Here is a 21,930-nt window from a genome sequence, read left to right as displayed (position 1 = left end):
AAAAGAGTATCTTGCTCTTGCTGGATGTCATCCAAGTTTAAAATGTGTGTAAGTGGGAACTGTTTCTTTCCCTACTGAATGTACTGGCTCAGGAAAATCTCTTTATAGCCATGAAGCTGTGTTAACTTGGACCTGTGCATGCAAGAACTCTTGCTAATGATCTCCCATCCTATCCTGAAGGAATCCTGGTGCAGAATGAGGGAAGTAGGACCTTAGCTCAAGTGTGCTGCAGTTGGTAGAAGCCTTTAGACTCTATGAGCCTTGGATATCTTTCCAAATCACACCACAGATCCTAACCTCTCTCTGCTTTAGAGCATCTGTGAGGCCATCCTGAAGATCTTGAACACTCACCAGTTCAGTGCTGCACTTTGGCTCTGCTTATCTTCAGGAGAATGACATTTATGACAGGTAGTTTTGTTAGATGTGTAAGTTCCTGAGCTGATGTCCCACTGAGGTCAGTTAAGACTTCAGGAACATGGGATGTGCTTAGGAGCCTGGACTTGCATGGCTATTTTGAGCTGAGTCTTTCCTCAACACGATGTCTCTTAACCACATGACAGCTTCCAGTTTCAGCAGGACAAACCCCAAACTATCCAGGTCTGAAGGCAGTTCTGGCCAGAAAATAAATGTGAATGTACCCTGTTTATTTCCTGCTTACTTTTTGATGGGACTTCAGAGGATCCTCCTTTTTCTATAACCAGGACACTAATTTTGAGCTCTCTGCAGCCCTTCTGAGCCAGGAGGGCTTGTTTGGCATTGTTGTTTCAATTGCAGAAACCCAGCCATAGCTGCCTTGGCTGCATGCTAAGTACTGACTTGTAAAAATCAGTTGTTTTAGCAAAACATTCAGAGTGGATAAGAACAATCCTAGGCATCCCAGGGGGAATGTCTGTTTGAGGGCTGTTTCAACCCTAATGTCTGTGGAAGATGACAGAGTATGACTTCATATGTAAACAGAGCTGTTTCAATCCAAGGGATAGTAATTCCTTTATGGATGTGCTGCCCATTTGCACCAATATCCCATTTAATGACCTGAGTGGAGAACAAAGCAGTCACTGAGCTGATGTCAGGAGAAGGACACAGGCTGAGACTGGACTTCATTTAGAGCTGCTCAGCATCAGTGCAGCTTTAGAGAAGCAACTTCTTTCTTACCTTAGTCTCAGCACACATCTGAGCCCAAAGGGTACTTTACCAGACTTCTGTAAAAAAGATGTGTTTTCTATCATCCTGTGGACAAAAGTGGCTTTTCAGAGGTTGGTTTTAGGGCTATGAAGCAGGGAAAAAAAAATAGATTTCCAAATAAAAGGAAAGGGGGTCTGACTGATTTCAGTGACACCACGTGGAATCCAGAACATCTGTGTTTGTGGGTCAGTTCTGGGGAAGTCACATCACTCACATCACTTCTGACCAGTGCACCAGGCTGCAGCCTTGTGTCCCACCCACAGCCACCTTCTGGGGGCTTCTGGAAGATGTGCTTTAATTGCAGTCACTGAACAAAGCAGCTTGTGTGCACACCAGGGGTGTTGGGTGCAGTCTCCTTCCCTTCCACCTTCTTTGTATTAACAAGCTCATGCCTAAAATGGAAGATGGGAGAAGGAAACCCCATGTCTGCAGCACAAGGCAAAATAAATTGAGAAGGAGTTTGTCTAAAAGGTTTTTTTTGAAGGAACAAACCCATCAGTTTGTCTGACACCATGCAATTTGTCTTTTCAGACTCTGGAAACAATGGACACAGGAAAACCTTTTCTGCAAGCTTATTTCATTGACCTGGAAGGTTGTATAAAAACACTCAGATACTATGCTGGATGGGCTGACAAAATCCAGGGCAGAACTATCCCAGTGGGTAAGTTCCTTCAGAGCCAGTTTCAGAGCTGGGCTGGGTTCAGGGAGGGAGGTGCATGGAAAGGCTGGGTTCTGAACACCTCTACAAATACCCTTCTACTCCTTTTCTTTCTCAGGGGGCATTTTAAGTCAATGTGTCTTAAACTCATGGGAGAACAATGTGAATGCCTGGATAGCTCTCTGGAAAATAATGGATGGGTTCTTTTATTCTATTTTTTTTTTAACAGAGAAACCTTTTTGATTTAAAGTTTAGAGTAATTCTTAAAGAAGTAAACACATATGCTCTAGGTGAACTTCTTCATTAGGTATCACTGAAATGAATTAAGAGGGTGGAAGGACAAAGGTTTTGGGGAGAACTGTATGAAGGCAGCAGAGTTTGTGCTGTCCTAGATGCCATGGAGATGTGGCAGAGGGTTGATGTAGAATCCAGCAATGCCTCCCACCTCACTGATGTTCCTACATCCCTGACAGTGCTGACAGTTCCTACATCCCTGACAGTGTTTAGAGATGTTCAGAGAGATTATGGAGTGCTTTTTCTCCACTTTTATTGAAGAGAAGTTCTGAGATGTTGACTTCTCTCTGGAGCCAAAGCACTGACTTCTTTGAGGGACCCTGTCAAGCTTTCTGACACTTGAAAGATGTTTTTCAAAATGTTTCCCAGGCTGCAGAGCCAGAGCAGACACACTGCACTGTGGTGGCAGGGACAGAGAGAACACTTTGGCTCAGCTATATAAGTTTAAATATGGCTTTGGGGAGAACAAGTTAAGACAATGGATGCTGTCCATGTGGCATGATGAGTAATATGGTGTATTTTCAAAATCAGTCTGTTTGGTCCCTGCATGAGGGTGATCACTGAGGCTGTGTGAAGGACAGGGACTGCAGACAAAAATTAGTCACCAGGGGAAGGGCTTTGAAGGGCTGAACTAGTTCAATCTGTGCAGGCAGAGAGATGTCAGTCATATAAACTGAGATCTGTCACCCTCATGCAGAGTAACATAAAGCTTTGCTTGCATGGACACTGCTCCTGACTTGAGATGCCTTCCAAAAACTGCAATTAGAAATGGTCATGTTTTCTATCAGCTCTTCCCACTGAAACTAGGTTTTCAGCAAGAATGAATTTGTAAGGACAATGTCCTTCCTGCTTTCTCTTTGAAAAAGTAATGAGATTATTTTAAGTTGAATGCTATTACTTTATTCCCAGAGTTTCATCTTTTTGTGATTTCTTACCAGAAGTGCAATTCGTGTTACACCCAATATGATTCCTGTACAAAACAGGTTTAAAAACCTCTTCCTCCTCAGGGAAATAAATGCTTTGCATCTTCCAGGGAGACACAATCTGTATGAAATTTGTGCTTGCTCTTTAGTGTGGTGGGGAGTGATCCTCCCCCTTAGCCTCAGCACAGGGAGATCGTTGAAGGAATTGCACCCCTGGTTTCAAAAGGCTCCACTGTGACTGTGAGCAGTGTTTTGCTTTTGAGCTAATACAAGACCTGTTCTCAAACAGATCCTCATCTGCCTGGGGTGTCCCAGAGGCATGATTTAAGATGAACAGATAGATGGTTCTTTGTCTAAAATGGCTCCAGTTCTGTCCCCAGCCTCTTAGTGTGCACTCCTACACTCTTTTTGTAGAGTTTAAGATTTTGACTGTTCTGTCTTCCTTTACTCTTTTGTCTTGCAGATGAAAATTTTGTCTGTTTCACCAGGCATGAACCCATGGGTGTCTGTGGAGCTATAACTCCAGTAAGTAGCAGTGGTGGTGCCCTCCATCTCCCTTGGAACCAGAGGAACAACATGTGCATTCCCCATCTTATACTGCAGCCATTTGCTTCCTAGTTAAGCACAGCTGTTCTGTGGGGAACTCCCATCTCAGCTCCCTGATGTATTTTCTTGTTTTACCCCCATGCCAATTGCTCTTGGCAACATGAAATCCTCTGCAGTGGAAGGGTGGGTCTCCTAATCAGATGCTCTGTTCCTCTCTAAAGGCTGACACCAGTCACCAGGGATCAGTCAGAATTCTCTGACTCTTGCACTGCTGGGACAACCATTTTGTCATTCCATGCGCTGGCTTTTTGCTGCCTGGTGCTGATGCATTGTTTTGAGTTTTAAATCATATCCATTATTAATAACCCCTGGCTGTTCTCTGAGCTTTCTCTGATTAAATCTCGCTGAGTCGTTTTCTTTTCCTTGAGATCTCATTTTCTGCTGAGGGGACAGTGTGGCTAGTTCTTGGAATAATTCCAGTTTTAGTGTGTGTTGCTTGCTCTGTTGAAACAGACAGCCAGGAAGACTTTACAGCTACATGGGAGACATAATTTGTTCCTGTCTGCTTGTAAAATGCTTTGAACGTGGTATCCTACAGGCCATGAGGCAAATGGTGATGTGCCAAGATTCTCTGTTTTGGATACTTGGGTCCAAAGAGTCCGTGGAAGATTTTGATCTTTGGAATAGGGTTATAGGAGAGACTGTGAAAGAAATGCATGTGGGGTGTTGGATTTGCTGGACCCTGGGAATACCAGGAATACCAGTTCCTGGAGATATCCAGGGAAATTTTTCTTTTTGGGAGCTGGTGGGTGCTACTTATCAGATGCTTGGCTTCATGGCTTCTGCACAGCTTCTCTGGCTGAACAAGCAGTGTGACTGCTTGTGAGCAACTGGAATTAGGGACTTAAGATCAAAACATCAGGTTCCTCACATTGATCACCAATTAAAAGGAATCTCTTGGTCACACCTCAGCCAGCTTTGGCACCCAGTGATGCTTTTGGGAGCTATCCCTTGAAAATCCTACATGTAGGATGCTTGGAGAGCCATTATAAGGGGACTTGGTGGGACTTCTAATATTTCAGGTTGACCTTAAATCAGCAGTAAATACAATAGGAAATACAGAACCAAATTTGACTCAAGTTCAAGACTCTGGGAAAAGGATGATTGGGGTCAACGAATCCACATCTGTCTTCAGTTTACTTAGAATAAATCCACTTCAAAGTTTTTTTTCCAGTTTGATCTCAGAAAACAACAGTCTTTGAGTTTGTATATTCCTACTTGATTTAAAGAGATTGCCAGGATTCTGCATGGGTCTTCCTAGACCAATTAACACCCCTCCCAATTTTTCCTGAGGTTTGACTAGATTTAAGCCAACAGTCTTAGCAAGACTCAGTTCCTAGAAGGTGCAGCATATGACTGAGATTTATTGCAGGGTCACAAGGTAGCCCTGGGGTCCTTTATTGTTAACTTTCATCAGCCAGTCTACAATAGAAAGCTCCTAATGGGCTTCTGTCATGCTCTTAAAGTGTAAAAAAGCAGTAGAGGTGTGAATGGCTCAAGCTGCAGCCTAAGACCTTCAGGAAGGCTGAGGAGAAAAGGAGAAAAAGGCAAATCATGGGATGTGGCCATTGGGAAGGATCACTGAAACGAAACAGGTCTGGGAAAGAGGGGGAGGCAAGTGGAAGAATAGCACATTAGAGTAAATTCTGCTCTGTCTCAAGGCTGCTGGACTAGAACAGAACTCATCTCCTAAAAGCTGCACTGCTAATTTATTTGTAAGTGTGAATTTGTGGATTCCTAACGTATTTGGCTTCTTTGTTAATAGCTGAAGGCCCTTGGCTTGAGTCTTGACAAGAAGTCCCCTTACTGCTGGCCTGCTTCCATCATCCCTAAAGCAGCATTAATTATTTTTAATGAAGAAATCCTTTCTGCTGCCAAACGACCTTTCTGAGATTCAGTGTGAGCTACATTTTCCACTTCTTGCTTAGGCTCCAAGATCTACAAATACACATAACCATGAAAGAGATTAGCACAGAGGAAACTGATGTGGACTGGTTCCTAAGTCCAAATAAGAAAACTAATTGGAAAGGAGCATTTTACAATTTGAAAGAAGCATAAGACCTCCCTTGGATTCCCATGACTGAACAACCCACTGCAGTTTCCTAGTTAGAAACCTGGAATTGGATGATGTTGTGTAACTCCTAACTGCTCAGCCAATACCTAGCTCTGAAAAGTGATTTTTTTGTTTGTCAGTGAGCAGTTGCACCCCATAATTCCCTCAGGTAAGGATGCTGTGTAGAAGGGATACACCAGGACACTGCTTCCAACAGAATTTCTGTGAACAGCCAAAATCCTACACAAAGTGTGGTCAAACTCCTGTGAAGAATGCAGTCCCATCATGCAGAGGTTTGTCCAGCTTGCAGGATTAGCTTGAGGACTGCCAGCAATATTTGGGAATCTCAGGGGGAAATGAAGGAAAGTTATACTTTACAATCCAAGCAAATGCAGTGCTGTCAGCAAGCTTCTCTCTGTGGCTGTCCTCCCAGTTGCTTCTCCCTGAGCTGTGTGAACAAGGGGGGGGAAAATGCTGCCTGGAAGTGAGTAGGGGACTGTGCTGATCTCACCTGCCTCTTGTTCTTGCAGTGGAACTTCCCCTTGCTGATGCTGGTTTGGAAGATGGCACCAGCACTGTGCTGTGGAAACACTTTGGTTATTAAGCCAGCTGAACAAACTCCTCTCACGTCTCTGTACATTGGCTCACTGATCAAAGAGGTAGGGAAATCTGAACACCCCATCTAGGTGCTCTTCTCCTGAGGTCAGAAGCAAGACTCAAGTGTTTTGAGTTGGCTCTGTAGGTTTTTAGGTTTTTAAAGATGCTGGAGCTTCACCAAGGAAAGGGAGAAAAGCCTCTGCCTTCAGCCTTTTCTGAGAAGGGCCTTCATAACTGGGAGGTAGCAAAGAGCACAAAACCTGTACTTACTTCTTCTTTCTCAGGAATCTGAAGAGAGGAAAAAATGGTGTTTTTCTTCTTCTGCCTCATCTTCCCCTCTTCCAAATGAGGGAAAGGCTCCAGCTCAGTTTTATTAGATAAGGGGACAAAAAAGAGCTGTGATTAGACAGCAGGGTTGGGTTTGTACCATTTCTAAGTGGGATAATTCAAACAAGACAGAGTGCCATGGGAAACAAGCCTTCATAATTTCTGTGGTTTGTAGAACAATTCAGCTATGTCTGGCCTTGCAAGCCAGCTCAGTACTGACATAAAGGGAAGATCATAGGTTGAGATTTCCAAGTGTTGGTTTCAAGGCTTGTCAGGTAGGATCTCAGCTCCATTAGATCTCTTCATGACACAGAGGTGGTGGGAGGTGCACAGGATCTTCCAGCACTGGTCAGTAAATCAGCTTTTTACAGCTATGGATATGACTAATTGTGAAGCAAGCTAAAAGAGTTGCAGATACACTGTTACATCTGAGCAGGAAAAGTCATTTGTTAGCTTCAGTCTAATGGTAATGATGATTTTATCTCTTCTTGGCTTAAAATGGAGGAAGATAAGAGGATACCTTCATCCTTAATGTCACTTAATCATTGTCACTTAGGGCTCCCCCATCAGGAGAGGCAGTGAAGCATCTCCTGAGTTCAGCTGAGTGAAGAACATGGCACAAGATGAGTGAGCACAGGTTGCAGTTTTCCTGACCTCTGGTTAGCCCTGGCACACCACCCCCTTTTTTCACTCTGACATACAGGTCCCCAAATGCAAATGTGGTGCCACTCAGTTGAATGAAAGGCACTCAGTTCTGATGAAATTAATTTTTTTAGCTGAACTTCTAAGCTGCCTGTTTCTCACAGTTGCCCTTCAAGGCAGCAGTGTAATTAGATCAGAGTAATTTTATTTGAAGATTCTCCTTTCTCCACCCAAAATTAGCTAAATTCTTTGCAGTTTTTCAGAAGAATAAGCTTAACTGTTTTTTTTTTGGTTTTTTTTTTCCATCTTTAAGAGGATGCAGAAGATGTTAGAACACAAGCAAAACTATGTGCTAAGTTCAATGAAATAATTTGGGGCCAACCAAAACATTTTGGCTTTCATTTCTGCTGAAAAACAGAAAAAAACTTTTTGGCTCAGGGTGACCTGAACCAATTTTTTGCTTCTTTGTGGCTTTGTTGCTGACTCCAAACACCATTACTTGCACAGTTTGACATGCAGTATTTTCTTGAAAACTCATTAGCCAAGATACAAACTCTATTAAACTCACTTTTATCATTGTCACATCCATAGAATAAATCAGACTGCCCTTCTGTTTTATGAAGAAAAAGACAATAAACCAACCAAAGAAAGCCCACTTATAAAGATTATTTTTTGCTGGGTAGCATATGAGCAATAACTTTCTTTTTATTTCTGTATTTAGAAGGAGAAACTGCATTTATTGAACTTTTATACTTAAAAGCCACAAGAAATTAAAGGAACAGTTAATATCCTCAGCAATTCCATTGTTATAAAATGCAGGGAAAACAACCTTGTGTAATCAGCAGTAGGGGAGGGCTACCCTACAAAGCCTGATCTTTGAAACTCTTGTTTCAGGAAGTGAAAACAGACCAGCCAGTCCCTCACTTCTCACACTAGAATTTCACCTCAAGTTTTGCCATTTGTCTCTTTTGGCAAAATTACTGGCTGGCTAATCTAGGTTGTAAATGTGGTGGAAACTGGCATAAGTCTGTTGCCATCTGCTCTTGTATTCCTGTTTTATTAGCCCCATCATCTAGTGAGGTTTTACTGACTCCTTAATCCCTCTGGCCCCTGAAGAACCACAAATGTCAACCTTTGTTCAAAACAAACTTTCATTCAGTTCCCCCTTGGCTCCAGCTGCACAGCAGTAGCTGGGGGCCAAGCCTGGCCAAAAAACTCACTCTCTTTTGACTTGAAACTGGGATTCCTCCAAGAATTCTTCCTGAAACTTGGCATTTCCTAAGCATGGCTGTTTATTTTCACCCACGTCTACTCCAGCTGGTAGCACGCAACCATGTTACTGGGAAAGCTGGGAAGCACTGGTCTGTAGCTTGGAATTTTTAATTGCAACTCATTCAGACACCCTGAGGACTGAGCTGCAGCTCTCAGGATTGCAGCTCAGCTCCAGAGTCCTCAAAATCTCTCTTGACAGAGTTGTATTTAACCTCTCTTTTAGGTGGGCTTCCCTCCAGGTGTGGTGAACATTGTGCCAGGCTATGGCCCCACAGCTGGAGCTGCAATTTCTACCCATCACAGCATTGATAAAATTGCTTTTACTGGATCAACAAAGGTAGGTGAAGGAATTCTTGTTAAATACCTGCTGTTCCTCTTGCAGGTTTTCTCTAACCATCACCCACATAAGACTGGGCCAATTAAATGTTGATGGTTTCTGTATTGCCAGCATAATTTTCCATCACATTCCATGTGACAGGATTTCTCAGAAGTGTTGTCTCATTCAAGTTCTTGAATGATGATGATAATCTCATGTCTCTGTATACTGGCTTTTGCCAAACCACCACATTTCTGTTGGAACTGGAAGTAACAGATACTCTCACTTAAGGTGAGACAGTCTACAGGAGAAGCTGGCAGTGACTTCACATCATGTCGTTGGCCTCATGGAGCTTCTGGGCAAGTTTGCTGCCAGTCCTGCCCTGCAAGCAAATGCAGCTGGCAAACATGTCAGTCAGAGCCCTGAACAATTCTTTCTCAGCTTTAGTTACCTCTGAGGAACTAAGACTTAAATAAAAACATGGCCCCGTGCCCAAGGCTTCCTCTGCTGACGTGGATGGGATTAACATTTGAGTTTCTTTTGAGATCTGCACAGTAAAGCACCTTGTATTCAAGTTTTTTTCTTTTGTTTTTCTTCTTTTTTCTTTTTCCCATAGATAGCTACAGCTGCCTTGCTTAGGAGAGGGGTAGAAGTAAAACTTCTGTGCTATCAGACACCTACAGCCATTCTTTTCTATATCTGTTTGTCTCCAGTAATCATTGCTGCAGATTCTCAAACTAAAGCTTCCTTAGAAATGTTAGAAATTAGAAATGTAAGAAATTAGAAATGTAAGAAATTAGAAATATGTAAGAAATTAGAAATATGTAAGAAATTAGAAATATGTAAGAAATTAGAAATATGTAAGAAATTAGAAATATGTAAGAAATTAGAAATATGTAAGAAATTAGAAATATGTAAGAAATTAGAAATATGTAAGAAATTAGAAATATGTAAGAAATTAGAAATATGTAAGAAATTAGAAATATGTAAGAAATATGTAAGAAATATGTAAGAAATATGTAAGAAATATGTAAGAAATATGTAAGAAATATGTAAGAAATATGTAAGAAATATGTAAGAAATATGTAAGAAATATGTAAGAAATATGTAAGAAATATGTTAGAAAAATAGAAATCAGAAAATTAGAAATTAGCAAATGCTTTTCCACTCACTTTTCTCAACTTCTCTTGCAATGCATACCCACCCCCTGAAGAGGGGCAGTGGCCAGAGTATGGAAATTCTGACTCCAAGGGGTGCAAACATAGTCTCTTCCCTCTTTATTTCCTTGACTAACGTTCTTCTTGCTGAGTATTTGCCTAATTAATCTGTTCTTATGTGTATCTTCACTGCTACAGAGTGTAAACTAATTGTATAATGCTGACAAATTACCCTCAGTGAGATTCGTGGCTGGGAAAGGTAACTCACTCACCCCTCGGAACCGGCTGCATTTAACAACAGTACCATCTAGTGGCTTTGTGTACACGCTCTTTGCTTCCCTTATCCCATCGGGATAGGTGTGTTAAACCTCGTGGTTCTGTTCGGGAATCACGGGAACAAACACGGCCGCAATAAAGTAAAAAGTTCACCGGGAGCTTTTGCTCTCTTGAGAGTTGGGCTAATGTAGGAGTTGATCCAGATACAGGCGTCTCTCCAAATCCTAAATCAAAAACTTTTAGCTCAGATTAGGTACTGGCTGTGTGAAAACAATAGTTGATGGACTCATCCAGCCCCACAGGGGGCTCTTTGGGCTTTTTAATGAAAAAGCAGTATCCATAGGATTAGGAAAATCTCAGAAGGAAAATCTCAGCTGTTGGAGCCTGTAGGCAAAAAACTCCTATAGATGCTCTGCTTGTCTTCCTAATCCACGTGTGCAGGAAACACCAAGGGAGACAGATTCTTTGCTAATGCATGTGTAATTTAGAACTATTTTCTTCCCCCTCCACCCATCTGAGTTCAGCTGCATCTCTGCAGTATTTGCAGCATAATGCTACTGTTTCTGAGCCAGGAAGTGAAGCCAGTTCAAAATACATTTTGACTTAGTTTTTAAGCCCTAGCTTGGGCTCAGTGCCAGCCTGGAAATACTGATCTTGCACTGCACAAGAATTTTCTCATCTAGATTTCTTGCTTTCCCTTAGTTTATTAACTTAATCCTCTGGTCAGGTAGCTTGTAGTGATGCCTCTTGCAAAGTTACATCTACCAGCAGCAGGATGCATCACTCAATTCTGCTGCCTTCTGGGCTGCTGAGTGGCTGGAGATGATCTGTACTGCTAGGTTCAGGAGTCTTGCTCAAGTTCCAGACAAGTCATGAGAAATGCAGACCTAAAACTGCCAGCCAGCTACCATGTGCTTCCCTTGCTCACAGTTCCACTCCAGGGCAACAGAATTTTTAGGCAGAAATGAAGTTAAGATTGCCATGTGCAAAAGTAAAAGACAAGAAAACCAGTTAAAAATTGAGGAAATTAAAACAAAAGGTCACACTTAAAAAAAAATAACCTGCTTTAACAATTGAAGCTCCCAAATAGTTTTATCTCGTACTATTTCTAACAAAATTAATGAATGATTCTGGTGCTTGATTTATGCTCTTGTGAGGAAGTCCATTTTTTAAAAGAGAAAAGAGGAATTGCTGTTTTGATGTTACCGGTATAAAATAGAAGTAGTACAGCCACTCAGAATTTGGGGAAAAACATTTGATATTAAATAGTTTTCTTTAAGGGAAAAAAAATGGTTTAGTTTGACATTATTTTCATTGAATTCTGGAAGCAGAGTAAATCCTTTCCTTAAGGCAAATTCTACCAGATGATCAGAGCAGGTTCCTGGGCAGAAAGTGCCACAAGAGAGCTGGGATGGATTTTGTCTGTTGAAATCTTCAGGTATTGTCTTGGAATAAACATATCTCAGCTACCCTTGTGTGTGAGGTAGCTCAGCCTGTCACATACAAGTAATCAGTGTCAGAAATAAGTCATTTTCTCCTAAATGTCAAAATCTGTACGTGGTTTTCTGGTATGGAAATGGTAACAGATATTAACAGTGAGTTCTTACCATTGCCTTGGCAAGCTCTACTCTAAGAATCTGAATTCCCAGTTTTTAACAACAAAATTCATAAAAACTCACTAACCTGCACTGGGTGGGAAATGCTTTGGGTAGCAGGTGTCCTTCAGGAGAAGACAGCTCCTGTACCTCTCCTCCATAGCCCACCCTTTCAGATCTGCCTAACCAGACTAATTCTGGGGCTGGTTTTAACCCAGCACATAACAGCAATAAGAAACTCAAAGCATTTAAGAACATTATCTCTGACTTCTCCCATACTTGGCACGCTGGGATAAAACTTTCAGGGGAAATAACTTGTGTCCTCACTTTGTCTCTATGCTACAGGTTGGAAAACTGATCAAGGAAGCTGCTTCTAAAAGCAACCTCAAAAGGGTGACACTAGAGCTTGGAGGGAAAAACCCCTGCATTGTGTGTGCAGATGCAGACTGTAAGTATTGGCTGCTGTGTTTATTTGCTGTACAATGCTATGAATTGTGTGCCTGCTTGGGCAGCCAGCAGGGCTGCTCTTTGCCACAGCATCCACCTCAAAGGCTGGAGGGAAACTCTTGTCCAAGAGCAGGTTGCAGATCTGCTTCACTGAAGTTCTTGTCCAGCACAGGGATCATTCCCATGGCAAACTAGGAGGCCATTGTACTGTTGCCTCTCCTGGGGATGGATGCACTTGCAGGTAAAAATGGCATTTGTGCCTCTCTGCTGTTGTGGTGCCTTTTTTTTGCTTGCTGGTACTGCAGAGCCTGAGCCAAGCAGTGAGGAAAAGAGTTTTTTAAAGTGCAGCCCCTCTGCAGGCAGTTCTGTGGCAGAAGAGCTGATCTAACCCAGCCTTCAGCTCTATCCTGAAGGTCTGCAGGACTCCTTTTGGATGTCCCATTGTGACTTTGTTACATGAGTAGTGTTAGGAGATCTGTGGAACCTGTGACCACCAGAGTGGTTGGAAAATGTGATTTGGCTTGGTTGGAAAATGCGATTTGGCTTGGGGAGAATCCTTTCCACATTCTCCACACTCTCTGCACAGCAGAACTTGAATGCCAGAGGTGTTTGTGCCATCTGCTAAGAGGGAGCATTGCAAGGACCTGGTCTGAGCTGGCTGTTGAACAGGAGGACACTCTGCTTTCAAAAAAAATCACTGCTGAAACCACTCTTCAGCAACCAGCGCCCAGTATTTAGGAATCCACGGCTAAATTCCCACTTCTTACTGCCCTCAGTTGAGTTCTTGTGGAAGAAAGTACCAGGGAGTATGGCAAACTAGACCTTGAGACAAAAGGCAGGAAAGGGGGTGGAAATAACAGGAGATCTGGTTCAGGGGCAGCGTGAGACCTTGTGAGTGCCTCCAGTGGGTGTGGACCCTCGTCAGCAGTTTTTAAAAAGAGGCTTTCAAAAGCGAAATGAAAAAACAAGTCTGGAAAGGCTGAAACTGTGCATGTGGTAACACTTTTCCCTCCTGGGCCATGTTGCAGTGGACTTGGCAGTGGAATGTGCCCATCAAGGCGTGTTCTTCAATCAAGGGCAGTGCTGCACGGCTGCCTCACGAGTGTTTGTGGAGGAGCAGATCTACCCCGAGTTCGTCAAGCGCAGCGTGGAGTACGCCAAGAAACGCCTCGTTGGGGACCCTTTTGATGCCAGAACTGAGCAAGGCCCCCAGGTACCTGTGTGCTTGAGAACAGTTGTTGTTTGCTTTTTGGTTGTGTTGTTGTTTGGTTTTTGATTGTGCTTTTGTTTGATTTTTTTAAATTTTTTTTTTCCTTGTGTAAATATTATCCTTGCGAGTAAGGTCCCAGCAGAAGCGCAGAGGGGGTGAGTAATATATCATGGCTTTATTTTTCTATTTTAAATACCAATTAATCACAACTGTTGAAATGTTATGTTGTAATTTTTTTAAACACAAATGTATTTAATTCACTTCTTACCAAGCTTTATGGAAGGGGCTGTCTCCCTGGTTCAGTAATACAAAGCATGTTGCAGCAAGCAATAGCAATGCACAGAAGAGTACAGCTGCAGAAATGGCCATTCAGCTACTTGGCTGTGTTGGTGATGACAAGTACATACAGCTCAGGGACTCCTGAGTCCCCACTTTCCATCTCCTCCTTTTGCCCTCTTTCTGATCCTTTGGACAAGGTTCAGCTGAATTAGGAGGAAAAACCATGCCAAGATGCTGTCATGACCAGCCCTGTCAGTGCTTCCAGAGCCTTCCTCTTGTTTTTGCCTTCCAAAGCAATCTGAGCTGTGGTGGAGAGATCACTGGGCCAGATCTTCTAACAGGAGCACTGTTTGCTATCAAAACCAAAAGGGGAATCCCAGAAATCTGTACCTTAGGCTTCCTGTTCTTAGTACTGCACAGTGAGTTTTTCTTCTCTACATTTCTACTCTAGTAGAAATTTTCTTCTCTACATTTATTTCTCTAGGGTTTTTTTCTGCTACATTGGGTCCCTCAGAGAGAGGATGACTATGGAGACATCCACCTCCCCTTATCAGCAGCTGGGCACATTTACACACCATCCATACATGGCAAAATCTGTGTGTCCTCCTGTGTGGGGAATAAGCTGGTGTGCATCCCCTGTTCATGCTAGGGCTGCATCTACCCCTTTAATTTGCCTAGAAAGAGATTGCAGAGTGCTCAGCAAAATGAGGAAAATAATCCCTTGCTGAAACTTGCTTCAATAGAGATGAGCTGACTCTCAAACTGTTTCAGGCTTTGCTCTCTCAGCTTTGCAAGTTGGTTTGTTTGTTTTAATATAATCCTAAACCTTTTCCAGCACCCCCTCACACACACCTGAACTTCTCTGCATGCATCTGTCACTCCCAAGATGGAAAGGTATTGAGCCAGTGGGAGGAAACTGTTAATCTGAAAACTTTCCTGTGGCTGCCAGTGCAAAGGAACAAGCACTTCCTCTGCAGCTGTGGTTGTGCTCTCTCTGGAGCTTATGCTGTCAAATACAGCACACAGAAATTCAAGCAGAAGAGAGAGAGAATAGAGTGCCACAAGGGCTTAAAATACTTCCAAGTTTGGTAAAGATTCACACCTGCCCAAGAGAAGCTGTTCAGATGTGAAGCTTCCAGATCAATTTTTTCCTCAGTTCCAGAAGTAAGCTGCTCTGCTGTGAGGGTCTTTTCTATCTTCAACTGATGGGTAAGGGAAGAATCACCAGGAAAAATAATCTTTCTTCCTCTTCATCTCTCCCCATCAGGCCTCAGTTGCTTCAGATGCAGGTTGTTGCTTTCACTCTCTTTCTGTGCAAGTCAGGGTGAGCATCTACAACAGCATCTACAAAAATGGCCACATTCTGCTGTGTAGACCTCATTCTGGGATGAGGAGTGGGGAAGGAGTTGGAATCACCCTTTAGGCTGCCAGTGGTTGTAGCCCAGGATCTTTTTGGTCCTACATCAGCTCCAAGTGTTTAGCTGGACAAGAGGGCCTCCAGCTTACAGAGAATTCAGAAAGTCTGGAATAAGACAGCCTTTGCAGTCCAGACTTTGAGCTGGTCCTTCATGAAACCAAGCCACACCATGGCTGAGCAGCTCTTTAGAGGAGCTCCTGAGACAACCTGGTGCAGGACAGCATGGGGTGACAGACAGTACTGTCCCACAGGACCTTAGAGTTGATGTAAGGTAGTCCTGGAAAAGTGGTTCTGTCTGCAGCTGTTCATTCCTGTCTTGCACTGCACTTACAAACCAGTTTGGGGAACTGGCTGATTCAGGTCTAATCCAGGGTTTTTGGAAGTGAGGAAGAAAGGTTTTATTCAGGTCAGTTCCCTGATGTGGATTACTGTGTACTGGCATGGATGCTCGTGGCATGGGTGTAGGGAAAAGACAGTGTCAGCTGCAGTATTGGGTTATGCTGCTACAAACTGCAGTGCTCTGATCAAAAATAGGTCAAATTTAAACAGTATTAAATTTAAACAGAAATGAGGCATGCTTCTAATGAGGCTTCTCCAAAACTCACATGTGTCTGACTCTGTTGGCTGGCTGGGATTCAAAGAACACCACAAGAAACCTGAGGGGTGATCAGAACTGTTTGAGTCCAGTGCCAACCTCAAATGCAGACCAAGGGCATTTTTTTAATGTTGGATTCCTGTGAGCTGTATCATAGAAAGTAATGAAGTAAATCTGCACAGATGGCAAACTGGTTAACCAGTGCATTATCCAGCAGACTCCATTAGATGAGATTAATGTCCTGGTTGACTAGAACAGGGATTAGAGGAGAACAAGACTAGACTAGTTTTGTTACTGTAGAACCCTAAAAACTGGGATTTTTTGGACTGTAAGGCCTGGTCTACAAGAAGGACAGAAGCACTGGGGCTGCCTCATGGCACTTGCCAGCCAGAAGTTTTTTAGCCTAAAACCTATTGCTGGATTTTGAAGACAGTGAGTATTTCCTTTAGACTGTAGACATTTCTATCCTTCAGGATTAAACCATGAAAGTAAAATATGTAAGTAGAGAGAGTGGATGTCCAACAGTCAGTTGGACACAGCACTGGTGTTATTCTGTACAATCACAAGTGCTGGGTTTGGAAAAGGAAAAAACTGCTCCTTGCAGTCTTGACTTAAATGAAACAAGATATGAAAATTTGGGGTTTCTCAGATTTTGCAGTGATCTTTAGAAGTCTTCCTCTCTTTTGAATTAGATGGGCAAATAGTAGAATTGGCTCTAGCAGATCATGTGTTTCTAATTGAAGTCAATGCTTGAACCATAAATAATAGTGGAGTAGGGGACAGAATTTAAACAAGCCTTGCAAGCTCTAGTTACAATGACAAACAGTTCCACCCTTGCATGTCATTTTTACAAATGTTTTCTTTCCCCAGTGTCTTTTCATCTAACTGTAGTTTGCCTTGCAACAAGTCACAGCTGTATAAATATCCTTGTTTTGTTTTCTGTGATGTGAAGTGGATGAACTGGATTGGTCTGGATCACAGACATGCCAGGATGGAAAGCACTTGCAGATATTTTCAAATTATTTACATTTGGCAACTAAGCAACCAGACAAATAGACAACATGTATGACACCTGCCAAACTTAGGATGTGACACTCTGGATCCTACATTTCCTTGTGCAGTAGCATGTACTGAATGTTTTCTTGAGAAGCACCTCAACAGATGAGAGAACATGAGGACACTGTCCACAGTGTGTGTGATGCACACATGGGTATAGCAGGAGATGTGCTGGTCTCTGTTTTCACTGTGTACCAGAAGGACCCTAAGGACACCCTCCTGAAGCTTTGATATTTGTCTAAAAACATGAAAACTTGGATTGTGTGTGGCCAGGATTAACTAGGGACAGGATATAGTCTGTAATCTGGAGGAGTTGAGTGTGGAACACTCCATGTAAACAGTCTCAACTGGCAACTGGCCCTGCTGAAATAAAAACAGATGCCTGGGGAGGGATGTTGAACCAGTACAAGCATCTGGAGATACCTGGCTTTCAGAATAACCTCCCAGGCTGCCAGGGCACCTTGAACCAGTAGGCAGAATCTTTTATTTAGTCCTGTCAATGAATTTGTTGAGGTTGTTGCTAATTCTGCAATTTTTAAACATGTCCCCAAGTCTTTTACCACCTGCAGCAGGCTGTGATGTGTTTCATCACTTAATTGTTTATTATCATGCAAATAGCCACATCTGTTTGAAACCTGAGAATACCTGCAGCACACTGCTGCCTGGGGAACACAAAAGAAGGACCAACAATAATGATCAGAAGTGTCCTTTGGGCTTCTGCACTTCTTCCCAGCACATGGCCCCCTGTGATGGTGATGTAGGTGATGTCTCTCCCAAGTCCTGGTGCCACTTCATTCTCCTGTAACTGCACTGGCCTTTCTCCAGTCCACCAAAACCCATGCCAGGCTCTTCTCCTGGTGCTCCTGAGCTAAATCAGGTCAGTAAATCCCAGAGCTGGAGGGAAGTGAGCCATGGGAGTGCATCTCCAAGATGCAGAGGGAGGGAAAATGAGCAGCCCCCATCCACGTGGCAGCAAACGATCAGATGAGATTCAACAAGGACTTCACCTTCTGTTTTCTGTGGCTCAGGGCTGTGCCCACGTCCTGTCTTTCAGCTTGCTGATTGCCTGGCTGCTGGATCATGGAATGAAATGTAAACTCACCAGTTTGACAGAGCCCTGCAAACCTGCCCCTGGGCCACATACCACGACTTCAGTCTCTGGAACGGTTATAATTAAGGCACTGCTGTTTCTTTTCCTTTTCTTTCTGACAGATTGACCAAAAACAGTTTGATAAAATTCTGGAGCTGATAGAAAGTGGGAAGAAAGAAGGGGCTAAGCTGGAGTGTGGAGGTCTTGCCATTGAAGACAGAGGCTTGTTTATAAAACCCACTGTGTTCTCAGAGGTCACTGACAACATGCGGATTGCCAAAGAAGAGGTATGGAACAAGTCACCTGGAACTTTATATGTGTGCATTTGCTAATGTAAAAGGGAAAGAAAAGAGGTATGGCTGTGGTTCCAAGTGGAAACCTGAGAGGAGAATAGAAGTTTCACTTATTTCAGTGTCCTAACAACTGCCTAGTGCTGAAATCCATACTACTGAAGTATCTGCAAGGTGAGCTTCAGTTTGGAGCATATGTGTGTCTGGGGGGAATTGTGAGAGGAGAAGGGAAGAGCAGAACAGGCAAGAAAACCTCAAAATGCTTTAGTAGCAATTTTTTTGCAATTAATAGGTGTCTGTTTGCCAGCCCTTTCTAATGCCCTGCTATTTTGTTTGGTTTTCCAGAAGTAGCTCTCTGAGAGATGTAGCTCTCTGAGTGTATTCACTGGAGAGTAACAAATTCAGATAAAATCATTGTGGATGCTACCTTACTACTACCCTAAAGCTTTTGAGTCTCCTTTCAGGAGACTTGATACAATGCAAAATAAAAGCACATGTGTTAGCTAATATAAATGCTGTTCCTGAATAAGAAATAGTGGTGATGGAAGGTTTTCTGCCTGAAACCTTGATTTTAAATATAAACAACTGATACAAATAACTGGAACTGTGGCAGGCTGGAACAGTTTTACATAATTGTTTGTCCTGAAGTTTGAAGGTTTTCTGGAGACAGAGTTAACCTCTCCCACTCTCTGCAGTGGATGGTTGAGTGTGCAGTGTGCTCTTAAGCAGCTCCTGCTGAGCTGACTTGAAGTTGCTGGGCTGTGGTACATGCTGATTCAGAGACAGAGGGCAGTATACCATGGCTTCTTGCTCCACTACTTCATAAAAAAGGAGTTGATTTATCCCAGAAAGGTGGGACAAGAGCCCTGAGACCTGAAGCTGGTGAGGAGGGAAGGAATGGCCCTGCTATACTACCACTGAAGAACCTTTCTCGAGTAGCCTTAGTGTCTGAAATAATCCCAGATTCCATTCTCATGGTGGAATGCCTTGAGGCATGACCCTTTTTTTCCTATATGAAAACATGGTTGAAGCCAGCAAAGTGCAGATCTGATTTGCTGGCTTTCATTATTCATACACATAAAAAAATTGAACAAGCTGCATGTGATTAGATCCTGTGATATTCCTTTGAAATAGAAGTTAATCTACTTTTCATCATGTTCCCCAATGGAAAATAAGTAGTTGCCAAAGTTTAACTGGAACTTGTATTTTATAGTTTAGCCTAGTGCTTTTTATGGGGCTGCTTACTGTTCAGTCCTGGCAAAATATTTAGATGTCTCAGATCTGCCACAGAATCTCTAAGGAACCTGGGAAAGATATCAGTCAGTCTGGGCATGAGTTACATTCTAAAAATAGAGAAAATAAGAGCTGAAAATCCCATGACAGGCCGTTTTTTCTTTATGAACTGACTCCAAATCCTAGGTCATGATTCATGAAGCTTATCCAGTTTAATTCATTTTCAGTTTTGTTGCAAATGCAAGTTCATCCTTTGCCTAGGATCAAGGCTCTGGTGAAGTACCTGGACCTCCCAAAACAAAGAAATTTAGAACCATTTTTCTGAGCCTAAAGGCATGCCTCAGGGTGGCACAAGTGTCACAAGATGTCATCTTTGGTGGGGGTTTTTTGCACTGCAAGACCATGCTGGTCAGAAAATGGCCCTACCCCTGTTACTGTCCTGGATGTGAGACTCTATCCCAAAAGCTGGGGAGTATTGTGTGTGCTGGCTGCTTTGTACCCCAACCTGGGCTGACAAGTTTGTGGTTAAACACACGTGGTAAATGCACTGCATGCAAATCAGCTGTGTGCAATGACCAAATCAGAGTTAAAACCAGGGAGGAAAACTTGTAATGCATGAAATACATTCATTACTTTTTGAGTATACTCAAATTCTGAGTTCAAAAGGAGACTTGTAAATGGAGTAAGAATGAATCATTTGAAACTTGTCCAGATCTAACTCTGCTTATTTTGATTGTTACAGATGATCTGTTAGCTGTTGGATCATGGCATGTATTAACCACTCTTGTACATCACTCTACTTCTTTTGAAGTCAGTTTAATTAGCAGTTTTTAAGAGATGTTATCAGTGACTTCTGGAAGGCTAGGATAGAACATTTTAAATACAGAATCCAAACAAAGCATCTGATTCTAATTTTTCCAGAATCGTCGTGATTAGCTAAGACTTTCCTGTCCTAATGCTTAATTAATACCTGCAGATTTTTGGGCCAGTTCAGCCAATTATGAAGTTCAAGAGTATAGAAGAGGTGATCAGAAGAGCCAACAGCACAGAGTATGGACTCACAGCTGCAGTGTTCACCAAGAACCTGGACAGAGCCTTGACACTGGCTTCTGCATTGCAGTCTGGAACTGTCTGGTGAGGGCTGTGGGACCAGAGTGTGGGCTGGGATTTTGGGAGGGGAGAGGGATGGATGATTTGGAATGGTGTTTTGAGTGCTGGAGGTGAGATTTATCAGTAATCTGCTTAATTCTTGATGCTCTGCTCAGAAGCAGTACCCATTCATCAAAATGAGGGGGTGAGGTCCAGAGAGTCCTGTGAGAAATGGGCTGTTTGTTCAGTCAGTGTAGTTATTCATCTGAAAAACTCTGAAAATGTAGAGGTTTTAGGAAGTTCCACCTGACAGGATGCCTTTCAAAATACTGTACATAGAAAAAAGCAATTCTTCTGGTCTTCAGGTAGCATTAGATGGGGTTTTAGATGCACAGATTGGTATGGACAGTAGATGGCATCACAGCACTGTCAGAAAGATAAGCAGCTAGCTTAGCTTACAAATTCTTATTTTATATTAGAATAATTTTGAAGATAGAATCCTGACTTTCTTCCCACTCAAGACAGGAATCCTATCAGGTGCCTGATTCTGATGCATGCAGAGGATTGATTTCAAGAGCTGACACCAGAGGAATCTGCCTCTAACTAAAATGTACATAAAGCTGGGAGCTTGGGCTTTGAAGGATCCATGTCCTGTACATACATGAAGCTGCAGTCCTACAGCACCAAGCCATAGCTGTCTCTCTTCAGTCATTTGCTCCTAGTGAGATGCTAAGGAAGTACCTTCCTTAGCTTTTTCTACCTCATGCCTGCAGAAATGGGGCTGGCACTTTTGTTTTTCTATGACACAACTGTCTAATGCAGTCCAACTTTCTTTTCTATAGCTGGAAGTGGATGGTGGGTCCTGCTTGTGTTTAGACAGCTTCCTGAGTAAACACATTCATTTCAGAATGTGCTTCCTTAAATTAAGGAATAGGTTGTACTATTTATTTTAAGCACAGCTCTGAACACAGCATGAATTCCAGCTCAAGGATTAATGTCTTGGCCATTAGAGACCACGAAGTGAGATGTAGGTCAGACTGAGTACAGCTCAAATGTTTTCTGGTTCTGTAGCAAAATAAGATTCTGTTGCTAAAATCTGGTATCTCAAGGGAATTAACTGTATAAAGAGAACTTCCAGATCTTAGCTTTTTTTGTATTGCTGTTGCTACCATTTTGCTTCTCCTTGGTATTGAATTGTCTTTCTACAACTGTTTGTTTTTCTTGTAGGATCAACTGTTACAATGCTCTCTATGCACAGGCTCCTTTTGGTGGCTTTAAAATGTCAGGCAATGGCAGAGAACTGTAAGTTTTGCTTAATATTTTGTT

General features: G+C 42.6%; 1 protein-coding gene across 2 annotated transcripts in view; it reads left to right on the top strand.

The window, feature by feature from the left end:
- ALDH1A3 (aldehyde dehydrogenase 1 family member A3) overlaps positions 1 to 21,930 on the top strand; it is a 32,588-nt gene that overhangs the window by 9,154 nt on the left and 1,504 nt on the right. For both annotated transcript variants that reach the window (XM_071754216.1, XM_071754217.1), the window contains exons 4-12: positions 1,714 to 1,843; positions 3,521 to 3,582; positions 6,247 to 6,375; positions 8,778 to 8,891; positions 12,244 to 12,346; positions 13,374 to 13,558; positions 18,115 to 18,279; positions 20,492 to 20,649; positions 21,832 to 21,906. In XM_071754216.1, coding sequence (XP_071610317.1) covers positions 1,714 to 1,843; positions 3,521 to 3,582; positions 6,247 to 6,375; positions 8,778 to 8,891; positions 12,244 to 12,346; positions 13,374 to 13,558; positions 18,115 to 18,279; positions 20,492 to 20,649; positions 21,832 to 21,906 — 1,121 coding nt within the window. The remainder of the gene's footprint in view (positions 1 to 1,713; positions 1,844 to 3,520; positions 3,583 to 6,246; positions 6,376 to 8,777; positions 8,892 to 12,243; positions 12,347 to 13,373; positions 13,559 to 18,114; positions 18,280 to 20,491; positions 20,650 to 21,831; positions 21,907 to 21,930) is intronic.

The sequence above is a fragment of the Heliangelus exortis genome, chromosome 11 (assembly GCF_036169615.1).
Source record: "Heliangelus exortis chromosome 11, bHelExo1.hap1, whole genome shotgun sequence".
Lineage (NCBI taxonomy): Eukaryota > Metazoa > Chordata > Aves > Apodiformes > Trochilidae > Heliangelus > Heliangelus exortis.
The sequence above is the reverse complement of the archived record's forward strand: the minus strand, read 5'-3'. Positions and strand labels throughout refer to the sequence as shown.